This window comes from Mustelus asterias, chromosome 15 (assembly GCF_964213995.1).
Source record: "Mustelus asterias chromosome 15, sMusAst1.hap1.1, whole genome shotgun sequence".
NCBI lineage: Eukaryota > Metazoa > Chordata > Chondrichthyes > Carcharhiniformes > Triakidae > Mustelus > Mustelus asterias.
The window spans coordinates 55,602,537-55,624,630 of record NC_135815.1 but is presented as its reverse complement, the minus strand read 5'-3'; the positions used below and the strand labels follow the sequence as shown (position 1 = coordinate 55,624,630).

Sequence of the window (22,094 nt, the reverse complement as noted above, 5' to 3'; positions counted from 1 at the left end):
TGGACCCTTGCAGACAGTGCAAATGGAAAGGTGAAGCCATTATGAGGAGAGAAGATCTATTAAAATAAAAGATGCTGAAGATATAGTAATATAGAACGGATCGTTATATTAGTAAGCTTTTGAGAACTTTACACATGTTTAAAATATGGTTATCTGTGTAGAAAGTAAGAGGTGCATTAATGTAACACCTTTCACAATCTCAGTACATCTCAGAGCACTTTTAAAGCCATTGAAATGCTTCTGAAATGTAGTCACAATTGTATCGTCAGAAATGATGCAACTAATTTGTGCACAGCAAGTTCCCAGAAAAAGCAATGAGATAGATGACCAAATCATCTACATTATTGATGCTGGTTGGGCAATCTATATTTGCCATGATGTGAGAAAACTCACATATACAACCAAGAAACCTTTTACAAGCCAGTCCTTTACTGAGTAAAATTCAGGAAACATTTTTTACATACAAAGGGTGACAGAAGTGTAAAGGTTGGAACTCTCTTCCACAAATGGCAATTGATGCTAGATCAATTGTTAATTTCAAATTTGAGATTAATAGATTTTTGTTAACCAAAGACAGTAAGGGCTATGGAGCAATGGCAGGCATTTGGAATTAGATCACAGATCAGCCATGATCTGATTGAATGATAATATAGATTTAAGGGACAAAGTGGCGACTCCTGTTCTTAGTACTGTAGAAGAAAGTTAAATGAGACCATGTTTATTATTCAGGCAATACACAGGACAAAGTGATTAGGTAATAATTATTGAAACTCACTGTTATCAAATATAGGGTTAGAGACAACTGGTGGAAGAGCCCTTGAGAAGCTGCCATGTTCATCTGGAAGAAACACCTGGAAACACAACCTCACCACATTCAGGTCATAATCCTCAACTTGAAGCAACTGTTCCTGTGGAACTGAAATAAAAAAAAGATACGGAGATGTATCAGAATTTGAAATTGTAGAATTACAGAGTGTAATATTGTTAATTAAAGGGTGTAATATTGGTGCGTTGACATTCTAATACACTGTGCCATGTAGTAATATATCACGGCTTTACATCTGTGGATGTTATATTACACTGTACCACAGTAGATGACATATCTTTACATTTGTTGATATTCTAAGACACTACTGCAGCACAACATGACATGTTTTGACAGCTCCAATTTCTTATATGGTAAAATCCCAATTGCATTTCTGTGATTCTTTTGACTACATTAAAATAACAATTTAGCTTTACCAGTGAAACAAGAGAGATCAACAAAGTGACAGGCTATTTGGATGACCAGTACTCCATTTCCAAACTGTTGAGCATTTATAAGACATCACAAACAAAGCATTACAATCTCACATTGTGCCTTCAAGCTGCAAACTTCCATGATTGAGTACATTGTAATATAATAAATATCTTAACTTTGTTTTTGCTCTTAAAATGTTAAAAAGTAATCATAAAAAAGAACTAATCACAAAGTGGTGAAATAATAGCCAACAACACTAAACTACACTTAATAATTATCACCTCCTCCTCAGGTCTCACTGACATCTACTAGTATCCAAAGCCACCCAATTTTAATCTATGCCTCACAACAAAGTCACAAAGCCTGATAAGGTCAAACCATAAATGAGGTTACACTTCCTTTTGAATAATGCGGCAGCTAAACGTAAAAGTTGTTGTCACAGCCGAGTCATTCCACCCCCAGTTGTGAGTAGGCAATGTTGATACCCACTCTATTTTTTGGTGGTTTATTGCAAACCAATCTACGCAACAAGAGGAACACCATCTGCTAATGTCAACAGTTTTTTTTTTAATCCAAAAAAGGTCAGCTGCAGAAAATTTCGCATTCAGTCTTGAAAAGAACATTTTCCTCAATTCTCACATTGTGTTACCAGAGCTTCTCATATAATGTAGTGAACCATGTTGACATTTACAGCTTTTAATATTTGCATCACCAATGATAGAGCACAAATTAAATGGTATACCAGTGTGATATTAACACTAAACAGAATCAGTACAATATTTTATGTTACAGAGTTCAGTCTTCAAATTTAATGTATTTTTCATGTCAAGCCTACTATACAAATTGGCAGCAACTATAAATGGCAGATTGTATTTTGCACTTTCTGGCTAAAATGGCAAAATAATTTAACCACATCTCAGTTGCATAGTACTTTTTACAACACTGGCAGGAAAGTAAGCTGTGGATTTAACACTTTACCTTCTTAAAATTTCAGCTAAGGCAACACAGCAATTTAGGAATTTAGATGCAAAAATACGTTTAAAGATGCTGTATAATATGCACTGTATTACATTTTCGGAACAATTGTAATATCTGAATAAAGAATTTTCTTTGGAAGTTAAAATTGCTTTAACTTGCAAGAATACAGGGTTAATGTTCTTATGACAAAAAAATATTTAATCCCTTTGTATATTAGTCAAGTTGTGCTCAGAGATAGAGCAAGCGATTTATTATCACTGAGATCTGATCAGAAACCGGCATGTCACTGTCTATGGGGATTTTTTACTCAACACTTGGGCACTGTATGCAAAATTGCAGTAATTCACAGGATTTAGTGGAACAAATCATCTGCCTTACTTATTTCCAGCTGAGTACATTTTCCTGAAGGAAAGAGCAATTTAAAAAAAGAATCTCATCTGAAAGTAAATTAATGGAAACTTTTTAAAAATAGCTCTATGTGGTATCTAATGGTAAATTAGTAACCTTAAAAAGTTCAGTTATATCGCTGTAAATACTATAAAATTATAAAGAGTTACTGGTCTTAAAACAGGCTTCCAGCATTTTTAAAATCAATTTAGCCCTACCCCATTTGTTTCCTAGTCACTCACTAATTTTAGGCAAGTGACTTATCACACAAGTAGTGGATGAGCATTGGTTATATTTTGATTGGTGCATTCCTTAAGTCAGACAACTTGGGCACAACCTGGAAATTCATCTTGTCCAAGATCCCTCTCACATGATTGCTTCAAAATCAAACTTCTGTCACCAAGTTGCTAGGAGGTGAAGAAAGCAGCAAAGTTAATCATAGAATCCCAACAGTGCAGAAGGAGGCAATTCGGCCCATCGAGTCTGGACCGACCACAATCCCATCCAGGCCCTATTCCCGGAACCCGACATATTTACCCTGCTAACCCCCTGACCCGAGGGCTAATCTACCTAACCCACACATCTTTGGACTGTGGGAGAAAACCGGAGCATCCGGAGGAAACCCACACAGACATGGGGAGAATGTGCAAACTCCACACAGACAGTGACCCGAGGCTGGAATTGAACCCAGATCCCTGACGCTGTGGGGCAGCACTGCTAACCACTGTGCCACAGTACCGTCCCTCATCTTCTGACTTCCTTGAACTTGCTATGGGGGGAAGCACCCACTCTCCATTCAGCATCACCCCTAATGACAGGGGCTGAAATCTGAAAAGTTACATGGGAAACAGTGGGGACAAACCCATGTCCCATTGTGGTGGGATGGAGCAGTACCCTGCTTCTTTCACAGCTGAATACTGAATAGGGTGTTCAGTGATATACTGTTGGAATTGTGTCAGTGTCATGAAACTGATTTTTAAAATAAAAATCAGAAAAAAATCCTACATAGAAGACATGATTAATTGTTTTGTCCAAAAGTGTACCACAAGAACAGCTATATCTGGAAATCAGCCAGTTCAGAACTTCCTCATTTTGTCAACACCACTCCCATTTAAAAATAAAATGTAGATGGTGCTTCTTTACTTCAACGGCTATTAGGTTTGCTGAAGTTTAACTGATGCTGTTTCGGAATTTTAAACATTAGTCAACATTTAGCATCCTAACTGGTCAGTATTACAACCTCAATATTAACAAGAGTTGTCCTCTATAATGCCAGGACTGAACACATTAGTAATTAAAATACTGTACTTGAAATCTGTGCGTTACCGATTAGTTAGCATTAGAGCTCACATAAATTAGATTTTAAAGTAAGCTCCTGTCTGAAATAAGTGGGAGCTTCATTTCTATACAATTTTCCACAGTTCCTGCTCACATAGTAGGATTCACATTCCCACTCATTGAAAGTGGGTTTCTCAGGTCACTGCAGGAGCTCCAACATAGAATCCCTGCAGTGCAGATCCATTTGGCCCATCGAGTTTGCTCCAGTTTCCTCCCACATTCAGAAAGACGTACTGGTTAGGTGCATTGACCCGAACAGGCGCCGGACTGTGGCGACTAGGGGAATTTTACAGTAACTTCATTGCAGTGTTAATGTATGCCTTACTGGCGACTAATAAATAAACTTTACTTTACCCACACCCATAGGAGGCATGGAGCGTGGTACAGCGCGGGAAAGGCCCTGCAGCTGCACTAACGATAACTACCATTGAAGCCACGTGAATCCCATCATCCAGCACCTGCGCCATATCCCAGAATGCCGTGGTATTCCAATTGCTCAGCCGAGTATGTGGCAAAAGTTGTTCCAGGCAGTGCATTCCAGACGCCCACCATCCACTGGGTGAAGACTGTCTCCCACAGATCCCCATGAGACCTTGTTTCGTGCCCTAAAACTGTGCCCCTAGTGATAGCCCCCGAACAAAGGGAATGCCTGCTCCCTGTGCACCATGCATACACCCCTCATGAACCCATGCACCATGACCATGTCCCCTCTCAGCCTCCTCTGCGCTACAGAAAACAGTCCAAACCCACCCCGTTTCCCCCGATGGCACAAATGCTCCATTCCAGGCAACAGCCTGGAGACCCCACAGTAGCCCTTCCGCTACAACCACACACTCTCTATAGTGAGTTGACCAGAACCAAATACAGTGTTCCAGCTCCAGCATTCCGTGCAGTGCTGACATGACCTCCCACCCTTCGACCCTATGCCACAACTGATGCGGGCAAGGGTTCCAAGTGTCCCCACTACCACTCCATCCACGCACCCGACTGTTCTCCAAAACCTATCAAAATTGCAAGACCTGACCTCCCCCTGCCAAAGTCATGCTTCCCACACGAATCAACCCATGCCTCCTCAAGGGGGGGCCTCACTGATCTGAATCTTCGGCAACAATGCCCCCACTGCTGACATACAACTCACCTGTCTGCAATCTTTTGGCTCATCCCCTGTCAACTCCCCCCTTCTTCTTGGAGCATTGGACTGCGAGGTGGTGCCCTCGACCCTCACTCAGACATGGGCCCAGGCGTCTGTGTGCAGCTAGGGGACAGGCTGGAGTGAGGCTTAGGCAGCGTCAGTGAAGCATCACAGCTTGCCTCACGGCGAGTCATCATCACCCTCCTGCCTGGGGGTGGTGGGGTGGCTTAGGCTGCCAGACACCACGCCTCCGAACCAGTGAACCTTGCGATCATGAGGGTTTCCCTGGTCCTCCTGATTTGATGGGCCCTTGCTGCCAGCGGTCCCTCAGCCTCCGGGTCCTCCTCTGTCCTGTCCTCCTCCGTAGGGGCATCCACCTAGTCCTCCTCCTCCTCCAGGATGTCTCCCCACAGCAGACCACCACGATGGAGGAGAGCCTCTGTGCGGCTATACTGCAGGGCCCCGCCAGAGTGGTCCAGGCATGGGAACCGCATCTTGAGCAGGCCAATGCACCGGTCAATGACAGATCAGGTGACATTGTGGGACTCATTATAGTGGGTCTCCGCCTCGGTCAGGCCTCCACACCGGCATCATCAGCCATGATCTCTGAGTAGCCTTTGTCACAAGCTATCCCAGCAGCCTGAGCTGGTTCTCGAAGACCCCGGGGATCTCTGAGTGCCCCAGGATGAAGCTGTCACGCATGCTCCCCGGATCGCATGCACACACGTGCATGATGTTGAGCAGGTGGTTGTACACAGTCTGCGCATTCAGGGAGTGGAACACCTTGCGGTTGATGACAGGAATTCGTCATGTGGTATCTATAGCCCCCTGCACCTGAGGCATGCTGGCGAAGCCTGTAGCCCGGGCATCTTGTTGGGCCTGACACGATCAAAGTGGTTATAGTGGCCTACCCGGGTGTACAGGGCAACAGTCAGCTCCCGGATGCACCTGTGGATCAACGATATTCCTCGTAAGTCCTTGAGCCCTGGAATGATCCAGTGGCATAGAAGTTGGTGCTGTCCTCCTCCCTCACGAGAATATGGCACAGGTGCCTTTGCACTGTGTTAACACCTGCCGGGTTCTTGTGACTGTTAGTGAGGCCTGGGATGGGATGTCCACGATAAACCATGGAGCCTTTCCAGCCAAGGGGTGGCAGAGTAGAGGGTGCTACATTAAACCTCGGCCTCTAGAACCCGTAGGAGCCTTTCAGCAGGTAGGGAGAATGCTCGCAGCACGACCCCAATCCATTGATGACCCCCCATCTGAGGACCACCAGCCCCTCCGCCAATAGGCCTCCCGCACCATGACAGCGGATGAACCATCCTCTTGCACCCTGGAGCTTGGTTCACAGCGGTACTCATCTCTTCGCACTCTCTGACAACTGTTGCGTGGAACCACACTTTAAAGGAGTAGTAGTGATTCACGCCCATGTGACGTCTCGCTGGAGATGTGGGTGCATTTCGGGAGGGGGGTGGGTAGCGTGCCAATCTCACTAATGAGATTGAAATGCCGTCAATCTCATGCAAATCAGCCTAGCGCTCTTTCTGGGCATGAACTGGTTCATGCCATTAGAAAGGCAATTGGGAATTGCAAACTGTTTGGTGCCAGGCACGAAATGGATTTTTAGGCTCGCAAGCTATTCTCTGGAATCGGCACGCTTTTATATGCAATGTTACAAGGGTAGGTAGGGGAGTGGAACAAGATAGAACGTTCTTTCAGAGAGCCAGTGCAGACTCAATGGGTTGAATGGCCTCCTTCTGCACTGTAAAGATTCTGAAATAATGCCAAGGGATTCCAAATGAAGGAGACAGAGACCTTGTATAGTGAGGAATGATGTAAAACTGTTGGATAATACTAATCTTCATGTAAAATGTACTGGGTTCACTAGGATAATGTATAGCAAAACAGTTGAGGAAAGGTAAGCATATCATACAGCAAGAATCAAGATTCTGGATTCCATTTTCAGACAGTTACCTCAAGTAGAAAGAAGAGCTGAAAGAAAGAAATCTCACCTGAATCAACTATTGATTTATTTTATGTGATCGCAAACTTATGAAAAGTGGTAATTAAAATAGCATTAATGCCAGCACTTGCAAAGTTACAAGTCCAAGAAGTTTTTGAGAGCTACTGAACGGTGAAATGTTATGCATCAACTCTTCTGCAAAGCTATATACCAAATGGAAAATATTTATACATTATTGTACATCAATTTTTAAAACTTTGCAAACTCTAAAACTTTTACTAAAGTGGTTTTTATTTACAACCTTTGTCATTTTAAAAGGAAACCAGATAGAAACTACTTTTCCTCTTGTACTATTTTTAAGTAACATATCGTTTAAGCCTTTTCAAATTGTCTGCAATCTACCTTTTAATTAAATAAATATGACACACAATTACAGAGTTTAACTAACAAAGCTAATGTTAAAATGAAACAGATTCACTTTGCACCATACTTGCGCAGTTCACATTTAGTTTTACTACAGACAGTAAAACAAGTTTCAGACTCAGGGCTCATTTCCTGTATTCAGTTCCCTTTTAGACACCACAGTTTCACAGACACCAACTTCCTGATATATGCTTACTGCACAATTACTACCAACAGGTTAATGTAGCAAAACCTTTGGTGCACACACACATTTGACAGTTCAAATGCTTCAAATTTAGGAACTGCTGCTGTGCCTCTCTTTTTGCTACATTGTTTATTGTGCTGCTCTGATGACTGCATCCTGTTTTCAACTATGCAGTTAAAGCAGATTCCTCTAATTAACATTACACTTTGCAATACACGACAGTATTTATAACTGTTACATGTGGTTTGGTAAGGAAACAGATTTTTCTTCACAGAACACACTGGGTGACTTAAAATAATCACATTTCTTTAGTTATACCACTGAAGGAACAAGTGACCAACCTACACGCATGTACTAGTTGACCTCCTGTGGCAGTGCACACAGTGGGGGAAGGAATGTAAATTTTGTTCTCATTGAACGGGTTACCTTTTCATGATAGAACATTATATACTGACATCAATGGAATGGAAATTAGGTGGGCGATTCACTCCATCAGATTACTGCCGGCATGATAAAGATTAGAAATGTCTCCAGAAAGAAAACCAGGTACAGTTTTAGGGTAAAGTATGGTTATCAAGTGCGCCATTATCCTTACTATTCTGCTGCATAGTTGCCACATTAAAACTAAAGACACCCAAGGTCCATCATCAGAATTTGATGACAGAACAAAATCACAAACAAGGCCTTCACCATGCAGGGCTCAACAGCATGGAGACCAAACTCAAAGTTAAAAATGGTGAGCCATTTCTCAAACATGGATAACTACAGAATCCCCAAACAGATCCTCCATGTGGTGCTATACGAGGGCAAACGTCATCAAGGTGATCAGTACAAAAGATAGAAGGACACCCTAAGAAACGAGCCTTACAAACTTATTTGTGGCAGACTGTGTATCTTGGGAAAACATTACAGCCAACATTACAGTCCAAATATGTGCAGGTTAGGTTGATTGGGCCATGTTAAATTGCCCCTTAGTGTCCTGGGATGTGTATGTTAGAAGGATTAGCAGGATAAACATGTGGGGTTTCGGGGATAGGGCCTGGGTGGGATTGCTGTCGGTGCAGACTCGATGGGCTGAATGTACTCCTTCTGCACTGTAGGATTTCTATGGTTCTACAGCCAACCAACCCATGAGAAGACAAGCACTGAAATTAGGTTCAGCATATTTAGAAGAGCACTTATGCAAAACTCACAAAATTCAACGCGCACAGAGGAAAACCAAAGGGGGAGCAGATGCAGAAGCTCCTCCAAGCATAAACACAAAATGAAATGTCAGTTCTGCGGAACTCCATGCCAATCCCTCAGGGAACTCTTCAGTCATGAGAGGACACACCTATAGCTTGTACAGACTCAAATGACAAAGAGTCTATCGCTAATTCTAATGGTCTGGGTACTTGGATCAGGACACAATAATTCAGTACCCGTTTTAAAACTTCTACTGTCATTATGATATTTCCATTTTAAATTCCTGTATTTGCTTATGAAATAGAAACTGCCAAAGTAAACGTATCATGCTGTCATTATACTCCAGCTGCTGCACGTCCACTAACTTGAATGTAATTACAGCAGTTTATAAAGACCATTCCCATTATAAACAAGAAGATAGGAATTTCTAACAGGAAAAGTTGACAGGAAGTGCAGGAAATTGTTAAATTTTCATACAGTACTTAGACACATCAAACAGAAGTCTTTAAAATCATTCTCTTTATATGCATACGTGGCTAAAACAAGATGCTAAATTACGAGCAAGCCATAATTCTTATTTATATCTGCTTTGCATATAGCGATGGTGAAAAAATTGGAGCAATTTACAAATTATGTCACTGAAAAAAATGCTTTTCTTTCGATATAAAAAAATTGTAATACATTATAACAACTTCTTCATTGGTTTCTCCATCTGCCCTTTCAGAAGCCTGGGGGTGGGGGGAGGGCTGACAAAACCAAGAAATACCTCTCGAGTACTCAATCACAACCCCCAATTTAAAGTTGCTGCCAGTTTGATGTAGGGGGATTAACTCAATCTTAGCTATAGTGAACATCTTGACTTTTCAACATATGCAAACTAAATATTCTTATTTCACCTTTTAGTTCAGCTGAATACTAATTAAGAAGGTAAGTAACATGAAGCTGATCTAGCTAGAGTTATGGGTGGACCATGCCTGTGGGCCACAATTGGTCAAATTAGCTAAGTCTAAACATAAATGATACTTTGGGCAAGTACCCAGCACACTCCCACATTTCTGAGAGTTTATGAACTCAGCAGATTGCTGAAGGAAGCCAATGCAACAAAGTAAAAGATACTAACAAAAGGCCATCGCTAGGCTGGTTTTGCTCACCTGTTACTAGTAGAGTGGTAGTGGCAGAGTATTGGACCACCTCACCCATTTACCTGTAGATGATATACAGCCTGAGGGATAGGGGCAAAAGCAAAGTTGGGGGGGGTAGGAGAGGTTGTATATTCATATGGGGCAAAATGATTAAAATGTTTTTAAGCTTTTGAAAAAACAGTTTGATCACTTTGTCTTACCTTTTTAAAAAAAAAACACAAATCTAATTCCTTCAAGTACAGCATCTTTAGCCAATTTTGAAAACCACAGAACCGGTTACAATTATTCTATAATCTTACTTGGTTCAAACTAAGCAACCGAACAAAATGTTTTCATGATGTTTAAAGTCAATCTTAGTTTGGATTGCACAGGTCCTTGCCAGTAATTTAAACCTGTATTACGCATTGGCAGTCATTATTAATTTGTAGCACAATCATATTATTTATGGTAAAAGTATGAGGTTTCCTTTATTCTGTATATCCAACTGAAAATCTCTTGCATCTTCTCTTCCTTTGATTCTACCTGGGGTTAAGTTCGCACCAAGCAGCCGTAACAACACATGTGCTCAACAAGTTGTTTAGTGGGGCTGAACTCCCAATAACTGGAGTAGAGTCCTCAAATTGACTGAAAATTCAAGGCATTTGCAAATGGAGCTTACGGCAGCAATCACAGGGCACTGAGCAACTGCAATTAGCTGCAAGCAACCAATGTACATTTATCCTGAGAAATATCCTGAGCATCAAGGGTTTCAAAGTGGTGATCATGCCAGTGTTCCCTTCTACATGTAAAGTGAAATGATAAACTGAACATGGTTACAGGGCAGGGGTGGAGAGAATTCCTTACCCACAAAAGGGTTGAGGCGTCGCTGAATCCGAAGCAGAATTGCCCCTTTTACTTCTTTCTTCTTCACACACTGAATTCCCAAGTTCTGAAAACTAAAAGAATGTGGAGCAATTTAAAAAACAGCACAACAATAAAAGGAAACTGTACTTACACTGTACATCTAGGAGATAAATTAAAATAAATATTTGAATAAATTTTAATTGCCTTTTGGCTGGAAATTTCCCGCCCTGCCCATTCACCACGGGAATTAGAGTGGGCGAAGTGCGGAACACGGAAAGGTCCATTGACCTCTGGCGGGATTTTACGGTTTCAGGACGAGCAAGGCCATAAAATCCAGCACATTATCTGAACAGTGAGCAACAGCAGCAGCAATGGTTACTTTGTGGCAAACAAATAAATTCTCAATGGAAATAAACTGAAGCTACTTATTAAATAACAGCATTGGCCATGTACAAGCAAAACTCCATTTCATATCTTTCACTTTTCTTGAAATATAAATGCTAATTCTTTTCTATATCAAGCACAAAGTAGAGCGATGGAAAATTGTGCAGGAGTCCATTTCTTGACTGATTTGCATAACACTCTATTTCACTGTTTGGGATTTCCCCATTATATTTCCCACATGGAAAAACCATGACATCATCACAGCATAATGGATGTGACAACTAGGAAGTAGTTATTTCAAAATGCTGGGTTGGAATAACTCAACTTTTATCTGGGGAATTAATATTATAGTGTTAATACTGTATTTGTCTATATTATGACTTGCTTCTTGTTACTAAACCAACACACAATTTACTAGTCAAAATATAAACCTTTTGAGAAGAACTGTTTCAAATCACAGAGAGCAGACAGGAAACATTTTACCTCTTTGTAAAATGATCTCTAAATACTTCTCATTTATTATTAGCCCTAAGAACATTACAAAGCACAACATTTGAAGATGGAACATTTGCATCATTCACATTAAAATGAAGAGTATATTCTAGTTTCAAAATTGAGCCGTTCAGCTTTCACCATTACAGACTCCAGGAATTAAAAGTGTATCTTTAATAAGTTGCATTAGTGTTTTTCATAATGGATTTTTTTGCACATTTCAAACAAGTCATCTATTATTCAATCAAATTTACTGAATTTCACTGGAAGTCTATTGCAATTTTCAACTTCAAAAGCAGGTGACAAACCTGACAATATTGTGAACTGAGAGTGTAGTGATAGATTTCGAGAGAACGTAGAAAGGCTGGTGAAATGGGTAGAAGATGAAATCCAATGCAGAAAAGTGTGAAGTGTTACATTTTGGTGGGAACAATGAGGACAGGCAATTTAAATTGGAAGGTATAATTCCAAAAGGGCTGCAGGTACAGGGAAGCTTGAGCATGTATGTGCATAAAACACTGCAGATGGCATGGCTGGCTGAGAAGGTAGTTAAAAGTCATAGTGGACCCAGTACTTTATAGAAAAAGAGGCATAGAACACAAAAACAAGGACATGGCAATGAATCTTTACAAAGAACTGGTTCTGCCTCAACTGGAGTATTGTGTCCAATTCTGGACAACATACTTTAGGAAGGGTGCAAAGCAGTAGAGAGGATGCAGAAAAGATGTACAAGAATGGTTCCATGGATGAGGGACTTCAGTTACATGGGTAGACTGGAGAAGCTGGGATTGATCTCCTTAGAGAAGGTTGAGAAGAGATTTGATGGAAGTGTTCAAAGCCACAACGGGTCTAGACAGAGGAGATCAAGAGAAACTGTTTCCTTGGATAGAGGAATCAAGAACCAGAGGACATACATTAAAGGTTTTGATTAGATTGATTGACAGAGACAGTCATGTGCTTAAGGGGAGGAACTATGCTTACAGGGAAAAGCAGGCATTTACTTCCAGGTTCTGAAAGAAGCAAGAGCTGTCTCTCTCTCTCTCTATGGGGTCTGCTGTTTGGGGCCTGATAAAAGAAACAGGTCTCTTTCTCTCTCTCCAGAGGTGTTCTGGAGGCTCAAAGACTGGCAGCCCAAATACAAGACTTTTAAGTAGTACATAAACATGACACGATACAATTCTTAACTGCTAACCTATCTCTATTAGTTCCAATTCAAACAACATTCCTCTTATAGACTCCTCTTCAAAATCAGTTATCAATATAGTTTGAATGCATTCCAGATGTAACACCTTGCCATGTAAAGAGAGCATTCCTTGCGTCTCTGGTGCTTTTCTCAAATACCTTAAGTCTGTATCCTCTGGTTATCGACTCTTCTGTCACTGGAAACACTTTATCCTTACTTCCTCAATCAAAACCATTCATGATTTTTACTATCTCTATCAAATCTCCAAACTTCCCTGCTGGAAGGAAAACATCCATAGTTTCTTCAGCCTCTCCAGGTAACTGAAGTTCCGCATCCCCGGTACCATTCAAGTAAATCTCCTCCACAATTTCTCTAAAGCCTTGACATCCAACAATTGTGTGCTGCTCAGAATTAGACACACTGAGCCCGATTTTACCATCAAGTTGCGTCTGTTTTCGGGCGTGAAAACTTGGTAACGTCGGGCGTGAGGAGAGTAGCGTGATCTGCGGCCACCTCCGCACTGGTCCTCCCCTTTACCAAGGCCCAAAAATGGCCACGAAAGGGACCACGCCCAAAACAGGCGCAATGGCCATTTAAATGCATTTGCATGCATTTAAATTGACTTAATGGGCTGCACGCCCAACCTTACCGGCACTTCCCCCTTTACCACCACGTTCACCCATCCAGAATCGATGCGAAACAGACATGCTCCACAAACGTCTGATTCGGACGCTCTAGTTAATGAAGAGGTAAGTGCCGAGCGTCTCTGCTTGAGATCGGTGGTGGGGGGAGGGGTCCGCTGCCACTCTGCCTGAGATTAGTGGGGGAAGAAGGGGGGAGGGGCCTGCGATCTGTCTGGGTGGCAGAAGGGGTGGGGGGATAAGGGGGCAATAATGTTGGCAGGGGGGTGCGGGCCAGGGAGAGGCATTATCCGACCTGGCAGGGAAGCAGCATTCTATCTTTTTTTAATCTGTGCATGCGCAGTTGGAGGCACCGATCAGAGCTGCAGTGTTTCAGGTGCATTAAGTCCCGTCCACAGGCTTGCGCAGCGCGATTTGGAATCGCTGATTTTTTTGAGGCAGAGTGCGTATTGGGGGCACCTGAGAACGGGTCTAAAAGTCAGATCTGAAACACACTCAGTTTCAAGTCCGCCCAGCACTTAGAATCAAAATGGTGAAACAGAGGTCGTGGTCCCTCTGGGCGTGGTCCCTCACAGAGACACTGGGTGCAATTTTCCCAAAAAATAAACAAAGTGCCCAACGGGCGGGAATATGGGAGTTTTTCCTGTCCATCTTTTGGGCAACCTTAGTGAAATGAATTTCCGCCATTCTGTGCATCACATCGGCCGTCAGGTGATTTACTCCGGGCGGAGGGGCTAATTCCGCCTGAGAAATCGGCAGCAGCATGCTGAGGAGGCCAAGACGCACACATTGATCTCCCAGTGATCAACTGGCAAGTGCCCACCTCCCACCCAATCGCCAGCCTCCCGATTGCTGGTCTCCTGATCGCCAGCCCTGATGCCCCCCCTCCCCCACCACCACCAATCCCCGATCGTCGGCCTCCTGAAGGCTGGATTTGACCTACGATCCCCAACCTCCCACCAGCCCCTACCTCCCTCCTACTTCCCACAACCCTGGACTGACTCCACCCCATCTAACCCCTCAGGCCCTACCTCCTTGACACTGTCCAATGCCCACTGGACACTGCCAGTGTGGTAAGAAGTGTCACAACACCAGGTTAAAGTCCAACAGGTTTATTTGGTAGCAAATGCCATAAGCTTTCGGAGCGCTGCCCCTTCGTCAGATGGAGTGGATATCTGTTCTCCAACAGTGCACAGAGACACAGAAATCAAGTTACAGAATACTAATTAGAATGCAAATCTCTACAGCCAGCCAGATCTTAAAGGTACAGATAATGTGGGTGGAGGGAACATTAAACACAGGTTAAAGAGATGTGTATTGTCTCCAGACAGAACAGCTAGTGAGATTCTGCAAGATCAGGGGGAAAGCTGTGGGGGTTACTGATAATGTGACATAAATCCAACATCCCGGTTTAGGCCGTCCTCATATGTGCGGAACAATACACATGCGAGACAATACACATCTCTTTAACCTGTGTTTAATGTTCCCTCCACCCACATTATCTGTACCTTTAAGATCTGGCTGGCTGTAGAGATTTGCATTCTAATTAGTATTCTGTAACTTGATTTCTGTGTCTCTGTGCACTGTTGGAGAACAGATATCCACTCCATCTGACGAAGGGGCAGCGCTCCGAAAGCTTATGGTATTTGCTACCAAATAAACCTGTTGGACTTTAACCTGGTGTTGTGAGACTTCTTACTGTGCTTACCCCAGTCCAACGCCGGCATCTCCACATCATCACTGCCAGTGTGCCAGGCTGGCAGTTTGTGCAAGCTGTGAGATGTGGGTGTGAGGCTTGCAGTAGTGCTAAGTGTGTGAGGATGAGGTGAAGCTTTGAACATTAGTTAGGTACGAGTCATAATTTATGGACATTGTTGCTGATGGGGATGTGGTATAATGAGATGTGTGTGAGGCTACTGCTGCAGTTGGTGATATAGCATTTGAACATACACTGACCTGACCTTGTCTCTTGAGTCAGGTCACTGAATTCTTGTGGCACTGCAGCCTGGTCTTCAGGGCTGAACACCTGGCATCGATCATGATCTATCCAGGCCCACGACTCTCTCAAAGTTAATCTGGAACACCTCCTTGCGCTCTGTGGTTAGATTACGTCTCAGCTGCTCCTCACCTCCTGCACCAAGGCCTCCAGTAATAAAATCTGGGAGCGCGCTGCTTGCCACATTCTGCCATTCTTGTGTATTGCCAAGGTCAAACTCACTTTCACAATGACTTCCAGCACCTGTTCCAGCCAAAATACACCCCTTTAAGTGGTGTAGGCTAGGTTAATCTCCTGCTCGCCTTTCATGACTTTACTCTGGCATGCAGTCACTCAGTGTGCTTAGCACAGGTTGTACGGTGCAATCATTTAGATTAGAGGGCTAAATAAAGTTTCTGTGTTAATTGCAACAAAAGCAATGGGGATTGCTACTCACATATTGCGATCCCCTTGTCTGTTTTCAGAAATTACCACATTTTCTGGCCACAAATTTTCTAGTCTGGCCTTATAAATCACCCTGAGCTTCATTTTTGTGGCTCTTCAATGCACTGTCTCCTAGGCTTGAATGGCTCCTCTGCATTTTAATAACTAAAACTGGACAGTATGCAGTCAGATCAGAAGATTCTACAGTGTAAGAATGACATCTTGTGACTTGCCATCTACCAATTTAACAATGTGGCTCAACATTGTTTTTGCTTTGTTGATTGTTGTTCCACAGGGACTAGACATGTTTACTGTCAAGTGTAGCATCTATGTATTTTTCAACTTCACTCTTGGCTAATTATAGATTTTTATGCTTTCAGTATTTATTTTAGTTACAAAATACACAATCCCCTCCCACGTTGCCTGCGTTTGGATGTAGTATGATACCATACCATTATGAGCCTTTAATTATGCTTGTCTAGTGAATTTTGGAAATAAATGAGTGTTAATGGTGCTTAACTAACTTTGTGCTGTATTTATCAGAAACGTTTAAGGATTGGAAAAGTGTCTATCATTATTATTATTTTAAAAAGGGAAGTACGCATCTGCAAACTATGCTGGTAAGGAACCTCAAAACAATTTAAAAGAAAAACACTTGAAGACATAACTTGTCAAAAGTTAGTACTGAATCAGGGAAGGAAAATGATGCTAAATGAACCTACTATAATCCAAAGATATTATTGGTGTGATGGACAAACGTATGACAGGATTTCATATCAGCAATTAGTTGAAGCAAGGAGTCCCAGAATAGAAGGAAGTTTGCATCAAGTAAATTATCACAAGATTAGGATTAGTTTCAAACTGGCCATTCTCATTTGAAATACCAAAACTAACATATTTACCCAAGGCCAATTGTAAGATAATTTATTTCCTCACATGGATAAATATGTTTAGGTTTTTGAATACAAGTTTGCATTGTTCATTCAACAAAGCTTTTTTCATGGCAGTAGGGTGTGCAAGGTAAAAAAGCTGACTTGTTACATACATTGAAAATGTAATTTGATTGATGAAGCCCTTTTCTCCCATCAAGGTCCATCAATCAATGATAAGGCAACAGCTTTCATTTTATCTGTTATCAGATAAAATGGTCTTCCCATTAAAAATCAAGGAAAAGTTCCAATAGATTCTGTCATCAATAATGTTCGACTAAACAATACATAATAATGATGTAGATAGGACATAGATTTGAAAGACTTTAGTGTGCTAACACCCACCTACTTTGGGTTTGATCCTACATGCAAAGATTAATATTTTCAAGGCAGAGCTAGATAGACTCTTGATGAACAAGGGGTGAAAGATTATCAGTAGGCAACAATGTGGGGTTGAAGTTACAGACAGATCAGCCATTATCTTACTGAATGGTGGAGCTGGCTCAAGGGGCCAAGTGGCCTACTCCTTGCCCCATATGATCTATCAGAGGCCAAGCAGACTATCTTCTTCTCAGCCTTTGCCAATGCTATTCAGAATCAGCTACGTGGAGATATACAAATCTAGTCCAGGATGACTAACTTGTTGATTTATGATTCTCTATGGGAAAATACCCTGCCATTCATTGACCAGTGTCCCTGATGACTCAGCTGAGCTTGGAAACTTCCCACCTAATATTGCACTAGACTGGATAGTCTAGTCAAGCACGGCATCTTACTTCTTTGTTTAACTGACAACAAATTACTAAGAGATGCCTGCATTTCACATGATATAACATGAAGGTTCCGGCCTCTCAGCGTTGACATGTGATGTACATAAACAAAAGCTTTTAGGCTGTTCCAAATAGCAATATCTGTGCTATTATCTGGCACCTCAATACTGCACCGAGGTATCCTAATGTAAATTTTTGTAACTGTTGATGGTGAAACTCTGTTCTGTGCTCTTCAAAATCTCTTTTGGGATTCTCACATGGCAGATTCGTACAAAAGTTGTGACACTGTAGCTGCTAGCATCAGTAATCAATAACAATATGTCCAGCACCATGGCAACTGACTAACACAAGAAAGTTTGAGGGTTTGTCTTAGTAAAAGGAAATCCAGTTTTGAACACCAGAGTTGGAAACTTCCCACCTGGGGAATGAATACACACCACCACATACTGGAAGTAATCTTGCTTCTGACACATCAAAGTGGTAGGTGCAAGCTACTTTATGGATTTGTACATATAAGCTGAACTTCATAGTGCATTGATGGACTTCTGCATTGGAAGCACCATTTTTTTGAAAGAGATGTTAAACCAAGGTATTGTCTGCATGCTGAGGTGAACTTAAAACAGAAATGTCAAATTGGAGTGACAAGGCCATACACGAGAGTAGGGCAGCAAAAAGCGATGAGTGCTTCATGAACCATGTGCCAAGCTAGAAATGCAAATGGAAATTTCCTGCTAAGTATTTCTCAAGCTGTAATTTAGATTAACAGTTAGAATCTGATTTAGAATATTAAAACTGCAAACTAGTCAAGACACCTAGTTAATAGAATTGTCTAGCAGTTAACTGTCCATCAACCGACATTTGTTGTCAAATAAATGTTAATTATCTAGCAGAAAGCTGATTTAGCAGCTGTAACTTGGGTGTGCTTTCTATGTAAACTCTTGAAGTACTCCGTGTCTGCTATTACACAATAGTAGTCTGGGATCAGAGTGCTTCATGAATTGAGTGCTAAATCAGGAATTTGGCACAGAGAGGGTGAGACGGTGCTGCTTTTTATTTTACCTCCAGCAGCTGGTGAGAGTTCTTCTTTTGCCTCTAAACTAGGAGATTAATATATTGCTTTAATTTACCAAATTAGCAACTAGTTAACGAATCAAATAAATAAATAAATTTAGACAGACATGGCAGAACAGTGGTGTGTCATGACTGCAACATGTGGAGAATTCTTGGAATGTTTTGTAGTCACGGCAATCATACCTACAGTAAGTCTCTGCGGCTTGAACAACTTTGGCTCAGAGTTACTGGACTGGATTCCGAGCTGCAGACACTACGGGGTATTAGGAGGGATGAGAGTTACCTGGTTACTTTCTTCTGTGTTAGCGTGGATTGGGGATTGGCTATCGGACAGGAAGCAGAGAGTCGGAATAAATGGGTGCTTTTCTGGTTGGCAGATGGTAACTAGTGGCGTGCCGCAGGGATCGGTACTGGGGCCTCAACTATTTACCATTTATATAGACAATCTGGAGGAGGGGACTGAGTGTAGGGTAACAAAGTTTGCAGACGACACAAAGATAAGTGGAAAAGTGAATCGTGTGGAGGGCGTAGAAGGTCTGCAGAGAGATTTGGACAGGCTGAGTAAGTGGGCGAGGATCTGGCAGATGGAGTATAACGTTGACAAATGCGAGGTTATTCACTTTGGAAGAAATAATAGCAAATTGGATTATCTAAATGGAAATAAATTACAACATGCTGCTGTGCAGAGGGACCTGGGGGTCCTTGTGCATGAGACGCAAAAACCCAGTCTGCAGGTGCAACAGGTGATCAAGAAGGCAAATGGGATGTTGGCCTATATCGCAAGGGGGATAGAATATAAAAGCAGAGATGTCTTGCTGCATCTGTACAGGGCATTGGTGAGGCCGCAGCTGGAATACTGTGTGCAGTATTGGTCCCCTTATTTGCGGAAGGATATATTGGCCTTGGAGGGAGTGCAGAGAAGGTTCACCAGGTTGATACCAGAGATGAGGGGTGTTGACTATGAGGAGAGACTGAGCAGATTGGGTTTGTATTTGTTGGAACTTAGAAGGCTGAGGTGGGATCTTATAGAGACCTATAAGATAATGAAGGGGCTGGATAGGGTTGAGGTGGAGAGATTCTTTCCACTTAGAAAGGAAACTAGAACTAGAGGGCACAGCCTCAAAATAAAGGGGGGTAAGTTTAGGACAGAGTTGAGGAGGAACTTCTTCTCTCAGAGGGTGGTGAATCTCTGGAATTCTCTGCCCACTGAAGTGGTGGAGGCGACCTCGTTGAATATGTTTAAATCACGGATAGATGGATTCCTGATCGGTAAGGGAATTAGGGGTTATGGGGATCAGGCGGGTAAGTGGAACTGATCCACTTCAGATCAGCCATGATCTTATTGAATGGCGGGGCAGGCTCGAAGGACTAGATGGCCTACTCCTGCTCCTATTTCTTATGTTCTTATGTTCTTCTGAGATACAGCCACGCCGCTTAGGTTAAGTCCCACTTTGGAGTTGCTCAATGGTCAGAAGGGTGTAGCTGAGAGTCAGGCAGATCTGGGTGTAAGGGATAAAGTCATGGAGGAGCTTTAATGAACGTCTCACCACATCCACATAGGTACGCGGTGGATAACAGGACTGCATTGAGGATGAGCAAACTGACCATGGCACCATGGTAGGGAGATAAAAAGGAATGTGGTAGTGAAAGGAGTCAGTACTGTTCTCTGCTTCTGCGTGACAGGGAGTTCCAAAGGCTGTGTTACATGTCTGGTGCAAGGGTAAAGGACATCTTGCAGCTGGAGATGAACTTGGAGTGGGAGGGGTGGATCCAGTTGTCCTGTTCCAATAAGAACAAATGACATAGGTAGGACTAGGAATGATGAGTGTTAATGGAATCAAGACACACATTAAAATGCAGAGCCTCAATAGTAATAATCTGCGGATTGTTACCTGAGCCACATGCCAAGTGGCACAGTACCAGCAGATTAGAGAATTGAACACATGGCTCAAGGTGTAGTGTGGGAAGGGGTTTTAATTCATGGGCCACTAGCATCTGTGCTCTGGAAAGAGAAGGGCTGACATAAACTGGCAAATTGTATAACCAACCTAGAAAAGGGCCTTAAACTAAAAAAAGTGGGGGAGGGGGGTGGGGGGAAGAGAGGGATCAGGTGATTTAGAAATCTGAAGAGAAAAATTGAAACAACAGAGCAGTCCAGCAAGTTGAGTAAATACAACAGAAATGGACCAGGAAGGGGCAGGGACAAAATGTTCAACAAAGGCACATGACATTAAAAATCAAAAACTCAGCAAGAAAGATTAATCCAGGATTTACAGAGGAAGTTAAGGATAGTATTCAATTCAAAGAAGAGGCTTATAATGTTGCAAGAACAGTAGTAAGCCCGAGGTTGGGAGTGTTTTATAAACCAGCAAAGGAGAAAAATTAGAATCACGGAGCAAACTAGCCAGGACTATAAAAACAGTTTGGAAAAGCTTACAGATCAGGAGACAATAGCTGGAATTCTCCAGCTGTTCACGTTGGCAGGATTCTCTGGTCCCACCGGCAGCATGGGGTGGTTTCAATGGGAATTCCCATTGACAGCAGTGGGACCAGAGGATCCCACTACCAGTGAATAGTGCACTGCCTCCCATTGCCATTAAAAACTCTGAGGGGAGGCCAGAGAATCTCGCCCTTTATCATGGGAAATGGCACAGACATTGAACAAATATTTTGTCTTCTTCACAGTAAAGATACATACCAAAAATGCAGGGTAACCATGGGCTTAAAAAGAGTGAAGAACTTAAGTCAATTCATCTCAGCAGAGCAAACATATTGGAGAAACTTAAGGGACTAAAATCCAACAAATCCCCAGGATCTGATGACCTAACCCCTAGGGTTCTAACCAAAGTAGCTGCAGGGATAGTGAGTGTGCCAGTTATGATTTTCCAAAATTTTCTAGATTCTATAATTCTAATGGATTGTTAGCAAATGGAACTTTGCTGCTATTGAGGAAAGGAGGAAGTGAGAAAACAGAACGATAGGCCAGTTAGTCCAACATTAGGCATCAGCAAAATGCTGAAATATATTGTTAAGGAAGTCTTAACAATGCTTTTAGTGAATCATTGTCTGATCAGCCAAAGACAGCATAGTTTTACAAAAGGGAAATCACGTTTGGCAAATTTATTACAAGTTTTTTTCAGGATGCAACTGGTAGGGTAGATAAAGGGAACCAGTAGATATGGTATACTTCAATTCAATAAGGGACCGCACCAGAAGTTAAGATACAAGCTAAGGGCTCATGGAGTTCAGGATAATATATTAGCTTGGATAGAAGATTAGTTAATGTATGGGAAGCAGAGAATAAAGGTAAATGAGACATTTTCAAGTTGGCAGACCATGACTACTAGAATGCTACAAGGATCACTGCTGTAACGCCAGTTATTTACATTA

General features: G+C 42.2%; 1 protein-coding gene across 1 annotated transcript in view; it reads right to left on the bottom strand.

Annotated features, from left to right (window-relative positions):
* Positions 1-22,094, bottom strand: part of rel (v-rel avian reticuloendotheliosis viral oncogene homolog) — a 52,216-nt gene that overhangs the window by 16,465 nt on the left and 13,657 nt on the right. Inside the window, exons 5-6 of the mRNA XM_078229901.1 lie at positions 10,816-10,907; positions 776-916 (exon numbers count right to left, since the gene is read on the bottom strand). Coding sequence (XP_078086027.1) covers positions 776-916; positions 10,816-10,907 — 233 coding nt within the window. The remainder of the gene's footprint in view (positions 1-775; positions 917-10,815; positions 10,908-22,094) is intronic.